Source organism: Pezoporus flaviventris, unplaced genomic scaffold (assembly GCF_033815535.1).
Source record: "Pezoporus flaviventris isolate CSIRO_AGI_PZ_B2104156 unplaced genomic scaffold, CSIRO_AGI_Pfla_v1 ptg000213l, whole genome shotgun sequence".
Lineage (NCBI taxonomy): Eukaryota > Metazoa > Chordata > Aves > Psittaciformes > Psittacidae > Pezoporus > Pezoporus flaviventris.
Window position 1 is genome coordinate 9,717,011 of NW_026892761.1, and position 21,890 is coordinate 9,738,900.

General features: G+C 39.7%; 1 protein-coding gene across 1 annotated transcript; it reads left to right on the top strand.

The window, feature by feature from the left end:
- The first annotated feature begins 11,337 nt into the window (after positions 1-11,337).
- On the top strand, positions 11,338-19,090 carry PCK1 (phosphoenolpyruvate carboxykinase 1). Its single transcript, XM_061441257.1, has 10 exons — positions 11,338-11,495; positions 11,694-11,968; positions 13,339-13,520; positions 14,145-14,348; positions 14,670-14,857; positions 15,815-15,977; positions 16,129-16,353; positions 16,446-16,577; positions 17,317-17,412; positions 18,005-19,090. Exons 2-10 carry the CDS (start codon positions 11,745-11,747, stop codon positions 18,457-18,459), a joined length of 1,869 nt encoding a protein of 622 aa, XP_061297241.1. The 5' UTR covers positions 11,338-11,495; positions 11,694-11,744; the 3' UTR covers positions 18,460-19,090.
- The last annotated feature ends 2,800 nt before the right edge of the window (positions 19,091-21,890 follow it).

A 21,890-nucleotide genomic window follows, 5' to 3' on the forward strand; every position in this document is an offset into this window, starting at 1 on the left:
AATTAAAACTTTTGTATCTTGATAAGTGAATCTCATAACAAGCCTGTTTTTAGGTCCCTGACTTTACTGGGCCTTATCTTCAGAGACAGAAAGTTTCTGCAACTCCGATAAACACCCTTAACAATAACTTCACCTATCCACAAATCTGTGGAATCCTAAGTGCAAAAAGAATATTATTTTTTTACATGTAATAACTGCAGATTAGTCACAACTATTACATTACTTGGAATCAACACAAATCCAAAGCAATTATTTAAGGTTGAATACGTATTCCAGCAATTTAGGGCTGATATTTTAGTTAGATACCGCATTATTCATCACCTACAGAATCTGTGGGCTCCCAAAACCAAAGAACAGGATGCAGAATACGCAATGTATTCACATAATTATGCTTCTGGTGACTGTAGCCAGAGATTATCCTTCTTACACATTTCTGACTCCTTTCAAGTTGCTATGTATACTGTGCAATTATGATAGCTGAAGAGCACTGAGGAAAAAAAGTTGTTATAATAATACATCCTCCTTTAGGAAATTTTAATGAGTTTTTATGCATTAGAACAGTTGTAAGCATCCAAGAGCTGTCCCGCTTTCTACTTTTGCATTACTAATACCAGCAACATCCATGCAGCTACAGTTAAAGGTCTGTCATTATTTCCATTATAAACTAATATTTTCAAGGATTTAGAACTTAAATATAGAATTCAGTTAATTTTCATTGACTTTAAAGGCACCACTTAGATCAGCAATCTGCAACTTCAACCACTTTCTAATTACACCTTGACACAATAGAAGTTAACAGCTCCATAATGGCCGTTAGGGTCTATTGTGTGTACAATCTCCAGTTACCACTGCTGCCTGCTGCACCATCTATCTCTAACTGCAATCAAGCTTTTACCCTCTGCTCTAAAGGCTGTATTTCTTTCTAACAGATCAACAGTCTCCATGAAAAAAAACCTGTCCTGAAAAGAACAGAGGACCTTTTTATTTTATAAGTCATATTGTGGGAGTAAACATTATTGTTTGTTAGGCGTATTTTATAAAGAACATAAGGAGTTTAATGTAAGCACATTCTCTTATGCAAAAAAGTAATGTTACATAAAGAACCAGAAATCAGCCACAAAATAGCAGATAAATTGCTGGTAAAACTCTACCAGTGCATGGAAGTAAATGCACGGACAACTAAAATCCTAAATCAGCAGAGAAAATTCTCCTCTTGGCTGTACTAAGGAAACACAGCAAACCTTGTTCCAATCTGTATTTTTCTACCCAAATATAAGCAGTGCAGCTGACTTTTTTTAATGAGTAAAATGTTGGATTATCTGTTCAGATTATCAGTCTGAAATCTGAGTAATGCCTTTTATAATACTTAAGATGCTTAATGCTGTTTAGATGGAGCTGACTTTTTTCAAAGCTCCATTATCATGTACACAAAGCATATTTGACCTTGAAGGTAGTTCAGTTTTCAGTTTTATTTCCTTCCTGTGTTTTAGAAAATCACTTTGGATGACTGCAGAGGCTGTATAACCAGCCTCTACTGCATATGCTTTGCATCTCCATTTTCCTAATATAGGTCCTAAACTGCAGTCCTCTGATGCCCACAGAAGCACTGCCATCAGTTTAAGTGGGTTTGGAATTAGGCCCAGAATAGATAACTATGTGAAGCAATAAGGTGCAATTTATTTACATATTTTTGACCTGTCCACAAAACTCCGAGTATATCAGCACTGTTGCAGTAAGCTTGAAAGAGAGAAAAAAAAAGTACAAGAAAGACCAAATCCAAAAAAGCCAAAACAAATAAGTCCCAATTTAACCTCTAATACTAATAACTGTTTCATTTGTGATACCCCATCTCATAGTTGAAAACCCCATTCTTCTCCAGAACATGACTCCTGTTAGTCTATGAGAAAACCCAGCCTTTGTTGTGACTTATTTTGACAGCTTTAATACAATTTTCCACCTGGCATCTGGAAAGTTTTCCATTTTCACTTTTCTACGATGTCTCACTTTTGTTTCCAAGTATATGTCGCATTCACACTGCGCCTGTCATAGCGGTATCTATGTGTCTTAACAACAGTCTGAAAACATACACACCTTTCCTTTTGCCCTTAACACCAGGGACAATTGCTACCTTCATCACCTGTTTTGCAGTGGGATATTGGCCTACTAATAACAGTAGCTAACCTCCTTAACATCATCATCTGTTTCAGAGGAAGGAAGAATACCTTTATAATCCTCCAATTCATGGGGCTTCTTTTAATGTTGTTCAGTTTATGGAGTTGTAGTCACTAAATGAAATCTTTCTTCTGTGCTTTCTGGTACTGTTGTCAACTTGTCCTTTTAGCGTCCCACTTGCATACATAGAGCACTTCTTCAGAGACACCAAAAGCTTGAATTAAAAAAAAATAAATAAAGGAAAGCATGTCAGCTAGTGAGCAAAATTAAGTATATAGATACATATATTATTTTGTATGCTCTTCTAAGCAACTCAAAGTTGTAGATTCAGAGTTAACTTAGTGCTTCAGTGCTGACCTGGAGGTCACAGGTCACAGACACAGTCTGAATTTCAGAAAAGGTACTGATCACTTGGAAAGAAGAATATTATTATTTTTTTTTCTTTTTTTGATTTTGCCCCCAGGCCTCCGATTTTGAGGTGGAAGCTGCAGTTTATTCTAGCAGACATCATTAAGGATTGAGATCTGACTTGGATTTCTTGTCTGCCGAAGAGAAGACTAGTCTCTGGTCCCCGTCTCCAGTCATATGAAAGCTAGTCAGACTTCAGACCCAGCGACAGAGCTGTCTCAGAGGCACGGTGTTGGACTGTGGCCATTTGTGCATGATCAACTAGATTTGGGCTGTGCTTAAGGAATGGGGAGAGCTATGCTTTATTCTCTCTCCAGTGCTCATCCCGATTCTGAAAAGGCAAATCATCTCTTTAAATATGAGTGGATCTTGTAAAAGAACTAAAGCAACTTATATTAAGTTAAAAGGCTAAATGGTCTTAAGTATTGCTCTTAAGTATTGCCTATGCTTTTAAAATCCTGCTCCACGCTGTCAATGATTATAATTATATATCATGACAAAAAAAACCTACAAAAAAACAGGGCATAAGACCATACAGATATGGGATATATAAAAGGGGAAGTATTTAACGGACTTATTGGAGCTGAAAGTACCAGGGATAATTGATTGCTTAGACACAACTCAGGGAAGTGGTCTAAAAATTATTAACCATAATTGCAATTTGTCTATTAACCATTTCATTTAACATCATGATATGTTTAGAAACAATTCTGCCATCCAGTAATGTACCACTGCTTGTGTCAAACAGCAGATTTGCATGCCCGAGTCTGTTTGGAAGAAGGTTTACCTGAGAAGCACATTACTTCTTCCATTTCACAAGACATTACCATGGTTATACAGTTAAGTACACCTCAGTGACTTCTACTGTTTTTGCAGAATACTCTTTAATCTGAGAGATAGCAAAGAAAGTTTTAAAGACAACTCCCCTTAGTTAGTTAGTAAAGGTTTCTGCTGCTGTTTGTGCAAAGGTCAAAGAGTTAAGTGTTTAAAAGGCCGAAAGTTTTCCTCTTGTTTTGACTAAACTGGAGGAAACGTGCTGGAGCTGTGCAAAGTTTGATTGCCAAACACAAAGTGAAGATACACAGTGAGAAAAGATAGTAAAGGTTTAACCCAACTGATGTAAGAAACAAACTCCAAGGATACCCATGTTTCCTTGCTTTTATCACACTGTTAATCTTTAATCACGAAAACAGTTCTGAGAACAGCTCTTCGTGCACAGCTAAACAGGCATCGTTGCTTGGAAGTTAATAGGATCACCAGGGAATGAGACTATTAAATCATTGTCCTAATAAATCAATGAGTTAGATGTACAGCCCAAAGGAGTTCAAATTCTGCTTCCACGTGGATATGCAGCAAGTGCACATTAAACCTTGCAAAATCAGCAGTAAGGAGTCAGTTGGTGGGTTCAGAAGAGCAGTGGCTTCCCATGGAGTTGTTTTCCAGATCAGATAACAAATTGGCATGGGTGCTAAAAGTTTCTGAGGAGCCCGAATCAAGCTTCTCAATTCAAAAATCCAAAGAAATCAAGAAATGGCTACAAAATCTAAGGGCACATTTAAAGTCACTTCACTGGCAGCAGGTGATTGAGTCCCTGATATTTATCAGTAGGGATGTCTTCAATCTTAGTCATCCTCACATCTCCAAGATGACAAAATGCCTAGAAATGAGAACAGCAAAGTGACTTGTTTTGTGAATAATGGTAATTACTCTGTTCAGAGCAGCCTCTACAAACTTACAGTCTCTTGATCTGATATTCATACCCTTCTTTTGTTCTGTCTTAAACAAGGTCTCCCAGGCAGAGAGTATTTATGCTTCATCCAAAATAACCAGATACTGCCTTAGTGCTATTGCAGTGCAAATGCCTGAACAATACAAGGTTAACAAGCAAGTTACTTATTTTAATTGCAGAATGCCAGTTGGTTGCTAATCATTTACACATACTAGTTTAAGCTCATGTATAAGAAGTTCCTCTTTACGTAAACAGTATTCATATCCATATGAATCATCTGAATCAGTAAATTTGGAGATGGGTACAGATGGTCAGTTAACAGAAGCATGTACAGCACAGTCAGAATTCTGTCTCCCTTAAAGAATAAGAAAAAAAGTATGATCTCCAGGGCCCAGCTGAACCCTCAACCTCTTTACTGAGTGTTGTTTGTAGCAATAATCATACTTGTAGCACTTGTCTGGAAGGAACCATTTACACTGGCAAAACCAAAATGCTTTTACATTGTGAAAATGCCATTACGGTCCACCCATCTTGCCTTCCTCCTTTTAGAAATGTGTTAAGCCTAAGTGTACAGTATGTAGGATTTCACCTGATCTGTTAACACTTGCATAAGGCTTTTCCAGTAAACACAGGATCTGTTTCAAAGGTAACTGTTTTTTTGTAATGTTGATTTTCCTACAGCCATAAGGTTCAAGAACCAAAAGGTATGTAGTGCTTGACATTGGCACGTTTGCTTTCTGAACTTTAGGTGTAGCCTGGCTTTTATTTCTGCACAGTCAGCTTCTCTATTCTCGTTGTCGCTTTCAGTGTTACAAAATGTTTTAAATATTCATCAAAGCTATTATCCTGAGAAAAAAAGTATAGAACAAATTTCACTTGAAACAGAAAACATGGTTCAGCCCAAGTTGGTGCTTTTGTGTTACTGTCAGAGGAGAAAAGAGGTTATAGTAAAAGTTTTTAATTTCAAATAAGAACATACATTACAATAACCTAGAGAGGACCCAGTAGGGACTACATGTGGCACACATGTAAAGATGAGATAATGATCTTGACTAATTAAACTCCTCTGGCCAGGAGCTATCAACCTAGGAAGAACACACAAGAACAGAGAGAAATGGGCATTATCACTTCCCAACGTCCTTCCGTTGGAACAGTAAAGGCTCGGAGATGCCCATTTACATGTCCAAAGTCAAATGGGAAATCCATACCAGAAGTGGAAACAGAAGATAAACCCTCTGAATCTGCACCCATGCTTAGGGGATAAAGCCATGCTTCTTTAAGGAAGTTGGCTCATGAAGGACATACAGAACCACATCCAGTGGGTCAGACTGCATGTAACAAGGGAGAATGAAAACGACAAGAGAGACAAAAGGCAAATGGAAACATTTAAGTAAATGACAAAAAAACACATTCATGGTCAAGTAGACAGAGCTGTGTAACCGTGAAATGACAACTGACAGTAGAGTGCTGCTAGCAAGCAAAGGATAGCAGAGAAATAACAAATGGCATGCAAAAGGAAGGAGTGAGAGGAGCCAAGGTTATCTCATCCTAGGAAAAAAAAAAATGTTTAAATTCTAAAAGGTGCTGCCATGCTATTTCCTAAGGCCTGAGGAGGTGAAGTCTCTGTAAAAGGGCACAGTTAGCAGAACCCTAGTTACCAGCAGGAAGCCAATGACTGCTCTTGAACAAGAGTTTGAAACACCTCCTGCTTCTGGAAGCTGTGTGCAAGGATTTGTCATTTACCCCCTCCACAGGTACGAAGCAGGGAGCCCTTGACAGCTGCAAACACAGACCTCTGTGGGAAACAGATTTCACTGCAGCAAGGGTCACCATTTCTATTTGCAGAGCTGAATCTCGATGCCATCTGGGCTTTGTCTGACTGAGCAGAGCAGATGCTGCAGAGGTGAAGGGAAACAACCTTAATGCTGACTGTTTTCCACTCTGTTCAGTACAGTTTGTCCCCTTCTCTCCTGGCTGTGATTCTGCATCCAGCAAAAAAAAAAATTACAAAATGCAGTAACCATGCAAAAATCATGCTCATGTTCTTACCTTTGTACTGGTAAAATCAGTCAAAGACCTGATGGGCCCAAATTTTCCATGTGCCTGTTAAACCTTCTGCAGCAGATGAGGAGAGCTCCCAAGTTCACACTTGACAGGATTACACGTACCCAGTCACTGGTCAGGTATGAGTAGCTACAGAGCCCTGTTACATTCACACTGATCCCTGATACGAGTTTTGTGAAAGATGACAGTGCTCCTTCAGGAAAGGGTCTCCACATTAAAGTCACAGCTCAGGAAGCAGCAACTACTTCTCAAGGTTAAATCTACATTGATCAATCCCATCTCCAGAGTTTATGAGCTGGTGCAAGAGAAGGATGAGCAGTGAGTAACACGCTGCTCAGAGCCACTAATTGAGCAAATGCCATCAATGGGGAACTGCTTGCACCTCTGCATATGGGGTGCTGTCTCCTACCAGAAGCTCAGGTGCAAATTCGAGGTCCAAACTAAGTGTCTTGTGTTGTTGAGAAGGGTCACCAGCAAAACAGGAGGTAATTAAGTCCTCAGTATCCTTCATAGGTGTCAAGGTACCTCCCTAGCCAAGATTCCAGCTTGTACTCCTTACAAGAAAAAATGGAAGAGACTCACCTCCCTAGTGACTGTGACAGTGTGTCAGAGCCTGTAAAAGTGAGCTTGAAAATACAACAACAGCAACAGAATAAATAGTTCCCTAGCCAAAGCAGAACGACAATCAAGAAACCAGTGTGCCTATGGTATATATTGTCAGCCTTGGCATGTACTGTGGCACAACCAGGACTGTCCCTAAAATACAGCTCAGGATTGAGTGCTAGAGCTGATACTAAACTAAGCATCAAAAGTTGGTGCCTTTCTTCAGAGACCCTAAACGTGCACTAATGTATGTTCCCATCTGCTGAGATTTACTTCCATTCGGCTTGGGAAATTTTAATGTGTCTGTTGTCAAGAGGAAAATGCTGGACAGACTAATGAAAGTATGTTCTGATTGTGCTAAATCTGTTTTCTCCTTTCTCATTCCTTGACCATCAGAAAAGCCATTTAACTTTGAAAACAGGCAAAAATGTTACATCACCTTAGTGATCCACAAACATTATACCTTACAATATGCCCAAGACAAATACTATATCATTTTGGTTTGGAAAGGAGGAGGTAAGAAGAAAAGCACTGTGCTCCCAGTTTGCTGCTACCTGTTCTGCCTGGTCACAGAGGTTCAGTCTCCTTCAGTGCACGAGGAGGGGAGCGTGCAGCACGTGTGGCCAGAGCCCCAGACCTCCTGCAGCTGGGTCAGTGCCGAAGAACTGCTTGCAAGAAAAGGGGCTGTGAAGCGGAAATACCACACAGGGCTGTGCAGGGTCTGGAATAAACACTTGGCTCAGTCACAGACTCTTTTGCAACTGCAGGCAATTTGCACGGTTCATGTTTTCTTCTGGCAATTGAAGGAACAGTCCCTGCCCTGGTCTCTGAGTGGTACACTTGCAAGGACTGCCCTTGGACCTGTGCTCGTGCAGCATTCAGTTCGGCAGCAATTGCAGCTTGCTCAGTACCAGCTGAGCACAACTTCACAGCAAAAATAACAATCAAGAAGCAATGTTCTTCCATTAGTGGAATAGCTCAGAGAGTCTTTTTAAAAATCTACAATTTTATAACAAAAATACCTAAGTGCAAACTCTTTGGAGGTGACAATATGTAGGATAATTAGCAATGGGAGGGGAGTAGAATTTCTGAGTATTATTATATGCCATTAACAACTTTAAGATCTTTGTGCTTTGTTGCACCTCGTTCAGTAGGGATGAGTTAAGCTTTCTTATGATGCTTTTTTTCTGAGCAGCTAAGAACCTTTGCATTTATTGACTGGGTTCCAGTAAATCCGTAAAAGTCAAAGTGCTCAAAACCTCTATTTTGAACAGGCTGAATAGTGTCCATCAACGCAAACCTTCTAAAAACACTCCTTTTAAGGCACTTGTTGAACACTACCATCTGAAAATGTCAGATTCACACACATTTAAATAATTTGACAGCTTCCAAGGTGACACCTGATGAGCATCACATTCAAGTGTCAAGAAGCGCAGAGAAGAAGTGCCAAAAAAGTTCAATCCGAAGAAATTGTATCAGCTATTAGATGAGTATAATACAGTTAGCACTAAAAAAGTTTTTACATTTAAATGGAAAAATAAACTTTACATTCAAGACAATTTTTAAGACCTTTCATTGCCCCCAGGCCATCTCCCATGTTTGTCACTAGCGAGACCCTCCAGAAAACTGAATCCAGAAGGCAGACAAATACATGGCAAACAGCAGTACACGCTGGTATTGGGTGAACACCTCAAGACCACTGTAACTGAGCCACTGGAGATGCTACTTCTGGGGTGTTATTTTTGTGGGAAACACAGGGAGTTCTGATAGTTCATTATCTTCAGTTTAAACCTTTAATGCCTTCTGTTAGGTAACTAAAAACGGAATCTCTAAATGAGAAGATTCTTGGATAAGATAATCTTGGCTCTGATTTGCATATGCTCCAGTTATTTCATTGCACCAAATACTACACGTGTTTTATATAGGGGCTTGAGGCTTACTGTGTGTTTGTGATATGCTTTGAGATCCTCTGATGGGAGGTGTTACCTAAATACAAGTAATTTAATGCTTAAATGTCTAGAATTCCCAGTGGACATCTGCACTCAAGCCCTGCTGCCATCACAAATGAAAAACATTTGGAATCCTTAATGTGATTTTTAATGGACATATGTTCACAACACAGTGCCACCAATTTGGCATATTTAGTGTCTTCTCAAGAGAAACCCACAGTTTGTATAGCAAGATTGTGGGAGGTTAGGATTGCAGTGTGAGAAAATTTGCACAACACCTGCCTGACTATAATTTAATTGGCAGAAATTAATGCTCTGGGGTTAGGGATTTTTTCCTCCACTCAAAACTGAAGAGACACTAGGAGAAATCCTGCTGTCTTACACTGTCATATTTAAGCTTTTATTCTGACTCTACTCATTCTGTAATAGGATCATTATCTGGTCTACTCTTTTCAGAACCATTGCTGGTTTACTTGTGGTTGTTATTTGTGTATAATGACTTACTTGGCCATCAGGAAAGACTCGACATTTTTGTACTTCACGAAAAAGGCTTCTGCTTAGTATTACTTAAGATTATGCCCCATTTTATTTTTAATGAAGTACTTAATGAAAAGGAAAACAGTTGGCCAAAATATTTCTGATCAGTTCCATCAGCAGTACAGTATGCAGACTCAGAAGAGAAACACCACTGCTGTCATTATTAAGTTGTCTGTTTTTACCTTTGCTTACGGCAGAACCCTGAAACAGTCTTTAGCACCTCTTAATCCTACCAGGTTTTTGTTTTCCTTTTCAGGAAAATTTGGCCTTGCAGTGCATCAAGGACTGTTTCTTCCCCTTACATTTACAAAACATAATAAAAACCTTTGCTGGAAAGGTGGAGGATTCAGTCCCAATGTTCCTGCAGTGTGGATTCAGCTCTACAATGCTTTAGACTTGCAAGGCAAGAAGGAGAGCTGCAATCCTGATGGTGCTGCTTTGCCAGACGTGGCTTTTCAGGGCTTGCAAGTCGCTGCTGGTTGCCTCAGCAGAAGCCTTGCTGGAAACATCTCATTGAGTTCACAGATCTGAGAGGGTGGTGAATTACTGAATATCCTTTATATAAGATACATCAATTCCGTTGCTTTAAAAAAACTCCCTGAAACTTACCTAGGATTCCCATATTTCCTGTTCTACAAGCTGTCATTGATAATATTTTACACGCATTGGTGAAAGCCCCATTAATATAAAAACATCAGGTTGGCATGAAAGCACCACTTCATCCAGGCTCAAGAGCTTTGCTGGGCCTGGGTGTAAGCAGAGTGAGATGAAACGGAAGCAGGGTTATTTCTACTTTATCTGAACTACTTCATTCTTCACACACCCAGACTGCATGGACAAATGGACAAGAAGATCAGCCTTTCTTTATGGGCATGATGGTCTAAAATGGAGCAGGAGAAGGTAGAGAACCGAAAGACAGGCAGGCAGGAACAGCTAGAGGTGAGACCTCAAAATATCTTGACCTTACTCTCTAACCCTCAGAATTAGAGGGGTAGTAGTGGCTATTGGTATTGTATACTGCCACAACAGTTACGTATACATGTCTGTGTATGCACATATGCATACAGTACACTTCACACATACAACAAAGTGTGCAGCCACATTCCTGAGCTGTTTTGCACCTTTAAGAACTAAATTAAAGATGGGTTAATATTTCATTACCCCCATAGGACTCCCAGTAAAATAAAACATAACATTTGAAGGTGTGGATCAATTACTGAGACAGTTGCTGATCTGCCTCCTCTGAGCTTATAGCAATAGAAAACAATCATTCAGTATGTAAGAGCCTAAAGCAAGCCATAAGCAAAAACTTTCTCTCCCTTAGTGAAGGAAACACAACATTTAGACTTATATTGCTTGTTTTTTTAGAATTGCATGGACAAAAATAAGGCCTCCACGCAGGCATATGTAGTGGTTATTGAAGCCTGTCAGTGCTTACTGTTGAACTTTATCCCTGAAGCAGGCAATGTTCCCAAGGTGAGTAAACAGACCTTGGACGAGCCTCCACTTCACAGCCAACTAGCGAGCATCTGCCTACAAAATGCGCCAACTGTGCTTTGCCTGGGTGACCTCTGTGTTCCCAGTTCCAGATACCCGTTGCAATCAACCTTTTCCACACACTGAGAAGTTGTGACACTTTTGGTTTCAAAGCCAAACTGGATCAAAGTTTGGTTAAACTGCTAAATTTTGTAACTGCTTCAAACCAGCAAACCCGGGGGCTAAGAAACACCGCATTCAGCATTCATTAATGAAACCTGCTAAATGATTACCTGCACAGGGCTGCTTTGTTGACAACTCTGCATGATGACAGTGTCAGTGGCACTGTCCCAAGACACATCCAGTGGTGACGTAAAGGACAAGCCTCCCTCACCTCACTAGTGGGATGGACACTACTACGAAATAGGTATTTAAGGAAGGAGGATACCTCCTTGGAAAACAGGGATTGCAAGAGTGCGCCGAAGCAAGTGGAACGGAATCAACTGAAAGGGTCAGCTAAATCTTCTCTAACATTCAACTCAATCTTAAAAAAGGCAGTAAGTAGAACAGCTTCTATTTTTTTTTTCAGCTTGAAATTACCAGTGATCCAAATTCTCTGTCTTGATTTTAAAGCAGAATACGTGATCAAGTCTATTGCATATTCTACTTTGTACATTGTTACATTGCTAGGAAGTCTTATTGGCACTGGTTAGACTGCCATGGTATGCTAACACACCCAATATATTTGATTTTAGATTGTGATCAGTGTTTCAAAGCCACCAGCAAGATCAACTACAGGTTCAGTAATGCCCCCACAGTTGAAAGCAGAGGTAAACGTCATGCCCAGAGTTGTCCAGGGGGATTTGGAGAGCCTGCCCCCAGAAGCAAGGGATTTCATTGAAAGCAATGCCAAGCTGTGCCAGCCTGAGAGCATTCATATCTGTGATGGCTCAGAAGAAGAAAACAAAAAAATTCTGGACATCATGGTAGAACAAGGCATGATCAAGAAGCTGAGCAAGTACGAGAACTGGTGAGTAGCCTAAAGGAAGTCAAGTATCATCTCAGAATTGCAATATGCATTTTCTATCCTGTTTACTTTTAACACTGCTTATAACCCTTCAATATTTGCTTTCCATGAACGTTTTGGCACTGTAGCTTACATAGCTGAAACACTCAGGAAAGGCAAACTTCTCCCTCTAAAAACTAACATAAAGCATATTATTCATTGGACTATCAACTCTACATTGTCTCTATTGATTAGCTACATCAGGGAACCGAAATAATGTCATGAGACTTATGTAACTAATCATTAGCAATAGTTAAATATTATTTAGCAAATGCATCTTTTGAAGAATTCTGCTATTTTAGTCAATTAGTTTATTCATCAAATACTTTCTTGTGGCATTCAAATAGCTCTGTGGGTGTTCAAATATTATTCAGTACAGGCATTATTCATATCGTGCCGATGAGCTTTGACTGTAATATATTCAGCAAATACTTTTTTCAAATATTTCATCATCTCTCTGAACTAACCCAACGTGAAAGGGGAATATTAACAACAAGTACATACTTAGGAATTACGTGCCAACCAAGAGATCTTCATGGGAGAAATCTGCAAAGACTTTTGAATAACTAAGTGCAGGAATTTGGCAATCTGTTTGCAGACTATTTGGGAGAGAAAAGGGCAAGATTCACCAGATAAATTATTCATTGTTAATTATATGCTTAGCTGTAGTGATGATGGTTATGACAGCCCAACTAGAACATTTTTATGCTCGTGGAAGATGTCTATGCACAGAGGTGAAAATGTAAAACAATCTTCTCTATTGTAAATAGATGGCAAAAATTCTTTAAAGGGGAAAAAGAATCCCCTTTAACAAACTCCTACACTTTATGATCATGCTTATACTCAGTATTTCTTTTGTGATGCCTCTTACTTAAAGGGCTATGTAAATCTACTAGGCTGGATTCTGATCCCACAGGCACTTAAAACAACACTTAAAAGTACTTGCTTGGCATCCACTTCACTTGAGGCATCATTTTGTGGTCCCCATGCAAAACAGCTTCACACTGATGAGAATGAGAATTAAATGAAATTAACTTTTCCCTGGAAGTTAGCAACAGAGAATAAGACTGAGATAAGAGGCAAAGGAATATTAACATGTAACCAGAATTTCCTAGGCCATATAATTTGTTATTTAAACTGGGAAGTCTTGAAACAATTTGTATGAGAGAATGTATCTGATTTTTGAGACTGTCTGTTACACTGGTTCTGTCACTGTAGTTTTAGCCTTATAAAGAATTGTACCTTCTTATACTAAACCAGTCCCACAGAAGGGTAAAAAGTAATATATACGTATATAATTAAAGTCTAATTTCCTGATTTTTGATGAAATGCAGCTGGTTGGCTCTCACTGATCCAAGAGATGTGGCAAGAATTGAGAGCAAAACTGTCATCATCACTCAAGAGCAGAGAGATACCACTCCAATCCCTAAAACTGGAACTAGCCAGCTGGGCCGCTGGATGTCTGAAGAAGACTTTGAGAAAGCCTTCAACACCAGGTTCCCAGGCTGCATGCAAGGTGGGCAAGAAAAGGATGATTGTTGAAATGGGACTTTTAGGATTACAGAGACACTACTAACTACTAGTTACTATAATCATTAAAGGAAGCAGTAAAGAAAGATTTCAGCTGAAAGTTTAGGTTCATACCCCCTCGTATTAGTCACTTTGTGGGTTGCATCCAGATCTTTACCATAGATCCAAAAGGCTGTGCAAGGACAGTGCTCTGTCTCTTTCCAGCATTCTTTTCTCCATAAAGAGGAGCAAAATAAGGTAGGAAAATTGTGAATTTTTTCAGCACGTCCCACAGGTACTAAGCTGCAGATAGGAAGAAGCAAAGCAAGAATGGAGGACCCCCATGTTCAGCAATAATTACAGGTTGAGTGATTTACCAACAGAGAACTTGGCCTCCACCCACATTTACCACCAGCTAGATAATTTGAACAGCTGCTTTCAGCATTTGAGATAAAACTTATTGCTACAGAATTAGACAAACAGAAAGCTACAGCTCTTTAAACATCACCAGAAACACCCACAAGACAAACAGCTTTTAAAGGAGTGAGAAACAACCTCCACATTAATAGAAATTATTTCCAAAGTTCCTTGCTTTGCTCTTTGCCACATCTTGCCACTCCCTGTTTTCCAGGACGTACGATGTATGTCATCCCCTTCAGCATGGGGCCTGTTGGGTCTCCTTTGTCCAAGATTGGGATCGAGCTGACAGATTCACCATATGTAGTGGCCAGCATGAGGATCATGACACGGATGGGAACAGATGTTTTGAAAGCCCTGAACAATGGGGAGTTTGTAAAGTGCCTTCACTCGGTTGGATGTCCTCTGCCACTAAAAGGTAAGAGACACTAAAAACTGTCACACCTGGAAATTCCAGGGACATGTTTAGAGCCGATTGTGTGTTCTCAGCACATGGGAGGCACTTGCCATAGAAGACCAGGGTGGCTTGTGTTACAGCAATAGGTTCAGAACGCAAAGGAATCAAAGCTCAATGAGGGTTTCATGGAAAGGAGATTATTATTCCTAGTACTTAGAGGGGATTTCCTTTGAAGCATCTGGTATGTATGGATTGCTGTCAAGAGGCTTGATGCTGATGAAGCACTAGTGTGATCCAGCATGGAAATGGCTGCATTCATGAGCACAACATTCTGTTCTGCAGAACCATTAATCAACAACTGGCCATGCAACCCGGAGTTAACGCTGATTGCTCATCTCCCTGATCGCAGAGAAATCATTTCGTTTGGCAGTGGTTATGGAGGAAACTCCTTACTGGGGAAAAAATGCTTTGCTCTCAGAATTGCCAGCAGAATTGCCAAGGAGGAGGGCTGGCTAGCTGAGCACATGCTGGTAAGAGCTATTAAATCATGTGTTTGAACAGCCATTAAACCCTAAATTAGCTCAACATAAATACATTGTATCTTGCTATCAATAAAATTAGGCTTATGTAGGTAGTTCTGTGACATTAGATAGGAATTTATCACATGGCAGGTGTATGAGAAATAGTAAACTGCTTCAAGGTTAAGTACCAAACATATAAAAATAGTATCTGTGAAACCAGAAACCAAAAAGATCTGGGAATTCTGACAGTGGCTTCTTGTAGGCAGACCCATGTACTTGAGCAGGGCTTAAATATCACCACTGTGCACCCACATTGCCCCTGCAAGTCTAACACCTGAAGATAATGCAAGTTTTGAAAATGGCCTTTCTTATTATAAAGAGGTCTGTGCACTCAGAAATCTGCAAATATTAGATTTCCTAAATGAGTTCTGCTGTGTATCCCTCCTTTACTTTCTGCTGTCATTTAAACATTATACTACCATAAAATGCCACTAAAACAAAGATTTCAAAGCACATAAGAGAACAGTCTCAGAAAAAAGTTCTATGGACTCTATAAAGATTGTAGAAGTATCATCCATGAAGTGTTTTCACTTCAGTCCAGTCATGCAGCCAAAAAAATATTGCCTAGTTTTCTTCTGTCTCAGCTGAGAAACACAGCTGTATACAGTCTATGTATCTTTAACCAGCAAAATAGAAATACGTTGGAATTATGTACACGTATTGACATTCTTGTATTAAAAATACAAGAAATTACAGATGTGCTAAAGCACAAGGGTAGACTTTTTTGATTAATAACATACAGTTTAAGTTATTTGTCAACTATAATACATGGTGCTGCTTCTGTAGGAACAAATTTGCATTACTAAATATCTTGCCATTACCACTTGCTGGGAGACAATCTTCAAAATGAAAAGTGGAAAAAAAAAAAAAAGACCATGTTTAACAATTGCATAAATTTTTCAATAGATCCTGGGCATTACCAATCCAGAAGGTGAAAAGAAGTATTTTGCGGCAGCATTTCCCAGTGCATGTGGAAAAACTAACTTGGCTATGATGAACCCAAGCCTGCCAGGATGGAAAATTGAGTGTGTGGGTGATGATATTGCCTGGATGAAATTTGATGAACAAGGTATGGAGATTGTTTTATGTATGGATGAACAACGTATGGATTGTTTTATAGTCCAGTATGGGTTGCTTTTAAGTGCAGAAACACATGCTACAAAATCTTGGATAGAATTAAACCATTTTGAGTTACTGACATTTTGTCATTTAACTTTCAGGCAACTTAAGGGCAATCAATCCAGAAAACGGCTTTTTCGGTGTCGCCCCTGGAACCTCAGTCAAAACAAATCCCAATGCTATTAAAACCATATTCAAGAACACCATCTTTACCAATGTAGCTGAAACCAGTGATGGAGGTGTCTATTGGGAAGGCATTGATGAACCATTACCACCAGGAATAACATTGACTTCATGGAAGAACAAGGATTGGACCCCAGATAATGGTAACCTGGCCCATTCCACAGTCTCTCTTGGTTTTCTCTTCTGAATTCAAGTTAATTCTGCAATTATGGCCTTCTTATTGTATTCTTTACAGGGGAACCTTGTGCTCATCCCAACTCACGATTCTGCACTCCAGCCAGCCAGTGCCCCATTGTGGACCCTGCATGGGAATCACCTGAAGGTGTGCCCATTGAAGGGATAATATTTGGAGGCCGCAGACCTGCTGGTAAGAGGTGCAGCAGCCACATAAAGGCTGAAGTGCTGACCACAGAAGGGTTGAAACACAGCTGGGCACAGGCACAGGTTTTGCTTTCACAGCTGCAAAAGCAAGGAACTAACCATGTTAGTCTAACTTCTCCAGTTAGCCTTTGACACACAGCCATTGCTATTTCAATACCTGAATTGTTAGATGTCAACGCAAAACAGGTAATGATAAAGGGCTGGAGAGAGAGATCAGGATCCACTAACCTGGGTAATACACATAGCAAATTGCTATACTTGTCTCAATCTGCTTGCAGTTGAGCTAGTTCACATAGGAAATGGTTAGAGAAATGAACCAGTTGTAGACACTTTACAGAAAAGGAAGCAAAATAAATTGGTCTGTTAAAGGTCACCTAAAGTTGGAAAAGAAATAGAAGTAATGCTAGGTCGGAGTCTAATCTACCCACAGGACCAGGTTCTAGTCTAGTAAAATCTGCTGGGGATTCTGAGGCCCCAGATAAGCCCTACTGAGCAACTAAACGTGGATGTGTTCAGTAATCAGCAACCAGTTTTGAAACATTCATATAAACATCTTTGCTGTAAGAGGGCAGAAAATGACCTGATTAAAAAAAAAAGAGGAAAAAATAGAATACATTATACATTAAAGTGGAATACAGTAAAGTGCATTCAGCAGTGTCTCAGCAAAACCTGTTATAAAAATGTTTCTGGACCTCTAATTACTGAAGTGATTTTGTTCTTTACAGGTGTGCCTCTCGTATATGAGGCCTTTAACTGGCAACATGGAGTATTTATAGGAGCAGCTATGAGATCTGAAGCAACAGCAGCTGCTGAGCACAAAGGTAAATCAACATTTAATCTGCCCACCCGTATTAAGAGCAATCCTCTCTCTAGAGTACCTGCTCTGTCCCCCCCCCCCCCTCTTTCACATTTCAGTCTTGGCAGATAATTTTGCAACCTGTGCATTTTCACAATAGAAAATATTTGTACTGGAATTAAAAGCCAAATTCTCTGTAAAAGTCAAATTAAGCAAAATAATCCCCTAAGTGGCAAGCATAGAGAACAGGCTGCAGGCATGGGCTTGCCAGAAGCCTTGATATGGAGGTTTTGTTGCAGTCTGGGATAAATAAATTTTCTCTTCTGCTAGAGCTCAACATAAATACATGAATGATGAAAGCCAGCTCTTGAGGATCTTCATTTAAGCTGCTTGACCTGAGATTTAAGAAATTTAATTTCCACTGATTACAGAAATTAATTTAATTTATGCTTTTTTTTTGCATATCAAGGATAATGTGTGTATTGTTTCTTAAAGCTCTCTGGTTCAGATATAGAAGGGTAGTAAAGGGTACTAAATCCTGGGAGGATGTGAATCGATGTGCTTTAGAATAAATGTGCTATTTATTACCTTCCATTCTCCATTTGTGTTTTGAACAGGCAAAATTATTATGCACGATCCATTTGCCATGAGACCTTTCTTTGGCTACAACTTTGGCAAATACTTGGCCCACTGGCTCAGCATGGCACATCGTCCAGCTGCAAAACTACCAAGGATCTTTCATGTTAACTGGTTCCGGAAAGACAGCCAAGGGAAATTCCTGTGGCCTGGCTATGGAGAGAATTCCCGTGTGCTGGAGTGGATGTTCAACAGAATTGAAGGGAAAGCCTCTGCCAAGCCAACTGCCATCGGTTACATCCCTGCTGATACTGCTTTGAACTTGAAGGGCTTAGAAGATGTCAACTTGACCGAACTGTTTGATATCTCCAAAGAGTTCTGGGAAAAGGAGGTAGAAGAAATCAAACAATACTTTGAAGTGCAAGTTAATGCTGACCTTCCCTATGAAATAGAAAGGGAAATGCTTGCCTTAGAGATGAGGATAAAACAGTTGTAGATTATCAAAGGCACAATTATTTATCAATCCACACATAATAAGGACAAATACATTTTACCTGATCACCACTAGAAGCATAACAGCACACTGATGGGCAGAGGGGTTATAATGAAAGTAGGTCTTTAGTTAGAATATGGTTAGGGGCATTCTAGAAGTAACTCCAGACCTAATGATTTATAACTACATCAGTTGTTGTGAATAGATGAGCAGCTGTGGGAATGTATGTGAACATGGTGTTCAAAACCCTGATCTGTCACTTACACGCACATATAGCCATGATGTATGTAAATTATTTGCCTAGTTATGCATATACAATCCAAGCCAATCCAGCCTTCAAGGTGTAGCACGTTGTTTCCATCACGCAAGCCTCTAGAGTCTCGGGCTTTACAGGAAAGAAGAAAGAAAATTAGGTGCTGTATATATATGTATTACCTACATATATTTCATGGCTTAAATATTTTTTTAGAAAAATGAAGTTGTAACTTTTATCAGAGTGAAAGATGACTTTGTATTACTAATGCATATTTAAGATACTGCTATTATATGACTCATGTTCCTGTGATTTCCAGATGTTTTGAATGGCTTGTTCTTTAAACTATTGAAATAAATGTTTATACAAAATATGACCTTATTTCCAGTATTCTCACTGTTTCTAAACTACATGCATATAAATTGGGCCTCCTGTCAGTACCACAGCACAGGAAGAAATTCACATATGGAATTTAGACACTTAGTAGTAGCACTGATCTGCTGCTACTTCTGAGCCAACTAGTTTAAGCCACATACTGTCTTTGAAACTTTTATTCAAGCCAAAGGAATGATCTGGAAATGATGATACCAGCTGCAAGCAGTCGTCCAGCTGGGGACATGCTCTCCAGAACTGGGCATTGTTAGTTACTTCAGGCATTTATTAAATAAACCACCCTCTAAGAAAGCCCCATATTAGGACCTTGTTCATTTGCTGAAGTCATGGGTATTGTCTCTGTTCCACAGTGCCTTGGCTTTTGCAAGAATAACTATTGAAGCTGTTGAAGTAAAGAGTTTTGGAAGAGTTTTCTGGATTTGTTGAGATGCCTAAAGCCTTAGAGCTCAATGAAAACAGGGGTAGGAGCCTATGTTGGCTTCCTTGTAGATCCAAGACACTAAAGCAACCCCATGTTCTTCCAATTAAAGGTGTCCTTTCTGTGCTTCCCATGTCCCTGACAGGTATCCTGCTTTTTCACTTTGAATGCTTGATCTCCCAAAATATATTGCAAATATTTGCTTAGCAGAAAGAAAATCACTTACATTGTGTAATAAGCCTTTTTATAGACCCCGCTTCCTTGCAAAGCAAACAGTACCAGGGCTGGTCAACAGATGCCCCTCAAAGTTTGCTAGGAGAGGTCACATAGCCTGAAAAGCCTCTAACTACCTCCTGACTCCATGTTCAGGACTTAACGCAAACATTATCAATTCTGGAGCAAGTCATACAGCATAAGTCAATAGATAGATCACACAAAACCCAGACAATAGAAAGCTGTGACGAGAGCAGAGATGAACAGTGCAGCCTCTGTAGACTTGATCTTCAGTTGACCTGCTTGCTGGTCAAAAATGCATCTGCATAGATGCAGGTTTCCTATTACGGCCATGTGTAGCCTGTGCGCTCTTGAATGGTCTCCGAATTGGAAGAAAAATCAAGGTGGAACACAGTAAATAAGTCAAAGGAAGTAAGGCAAGAGAGACTAGTACATGCACTCCTCAAATTCAAGGACTGTTAGCATGCATATAAACCCAAGTTGTTTATAAAGTAGTTCTCTAAATAGTTGATGAAAGGCTTGGGCTACTCCCAAACTGATACAACAGTATTGGACCTGACATTTGGATGAGTGCAAGAGAAAACAAGGAGGTCTAAGAAAATCCAATAATTCATACTACTAATAAAATCTAATAAGTCATACTAATACCAGAGAGTTATGGCCAGTTACAGACTGAGTTTCTTATGGACTTCATGAGAGGATCCCTGTTCCAAGCACAGTTTGAAATGCTGCCCAGGAGATGTACAGAAGCTTGGGGCTTTCCAGAGTTCTGAGCAGCTCCAGTGTGCTGTTCTGCCTTCTCAAACACAATCAGGCTTAATAGTCTGAATATTACAGAAGAAACAACTCGTACTTCATGCCAGAGGAATCTGTGCCAAAGGCCCAAACCTAGAAAACACATGGACATGGGAGAAAAGAGCAACACTTGTCCCATAAAATGCTGCTCGATGAGGAGATAGGTACCATTACCATGGGCCATGCAATCTTGCAGCACTCATCCAGTTAGCAAGATTGGCATTACAAGATGCTAACTGCCTTGAGAACATCATAGCCCCAGCCCAAAGCACTGGGTTTCATACTCTGACTAAACCCTTGCCTTCTCCTCCTCAGCCCAGGAGGCTGGCAGACTTTCTTTCCCTTGACCACCCCTGCCCTCAGAGTGCTCTTCCAGGTATTCTTCCCATGTAACATAGCACAGCTCATGGAAAGCGGCCATCACCAGCCCTTCTGACAAAATTATTTAAACCATTTGCAGTTCTCCCACCCCACACATTTTAACCACATGCACCTTTTTAAACACTGCTTGGAGACCAGTGGTCATGCAAATCATTCCAGAAACTAGAGAGAATGGAGGGGAAAAAAAGAACTGCTGTGCTGTTAAGGTTGAGAACAAGAAAATAACTTTTTGTGCGAGTCATTCAACAGCTCCTTTGTATGTAAATATATCCACAACCCATCAGCATCTATGGGGAGTACAATTTACATTTTGAATGATCAAAATGTTTAGTATTGGCAGAGAAAATGTTTAAAGAGAGAGAAGGTGGCGGTTTAAAATTTAGAAACTTAGTCAACCGTGCCAGATTATGATCTCAACTCCTCTCCCTCCAACAAATACTATGCTCCATAAAAACAAAATGCTTTTAAATTGAAATTTGGAAGTTCCCCTGATTTTCAAAAGAAAGAGGGGAAGGCAACAAATGCAATAAATTTCAACAAATTGGGAGAGAAATATAAAACTTGGCCTATTAAATGTGATTCAGAGAGGTACAGGAAAGACTAACACACGAAGTGTATGGAACCATAATGTTTGCAACAGCTGTGTTATGAAATGCACTTGGTATTCTGGGAAACAAGAAACAAAATACTTTGCTAAAACACTTGTGGATGTACCAGTGGCTGAAAAGAGGAGAGACAAAAATCAAAATCACTATTTAATGAATAATAATGTAATAATAATTTAATTAATAATAACTATTAATACTATTGAGAGTGTGGTCTTTGATACCTCATTTATGCCGTGATTCACTGAACAAGAAAACGTGGTGAATGGATGCACCACATCTAGGGGAGGCTGTGCTTGACTCCCTCAGAATTAGCAGTCCTTCTAAATGAGCTTTATCTACTCAAGCAAAAAAG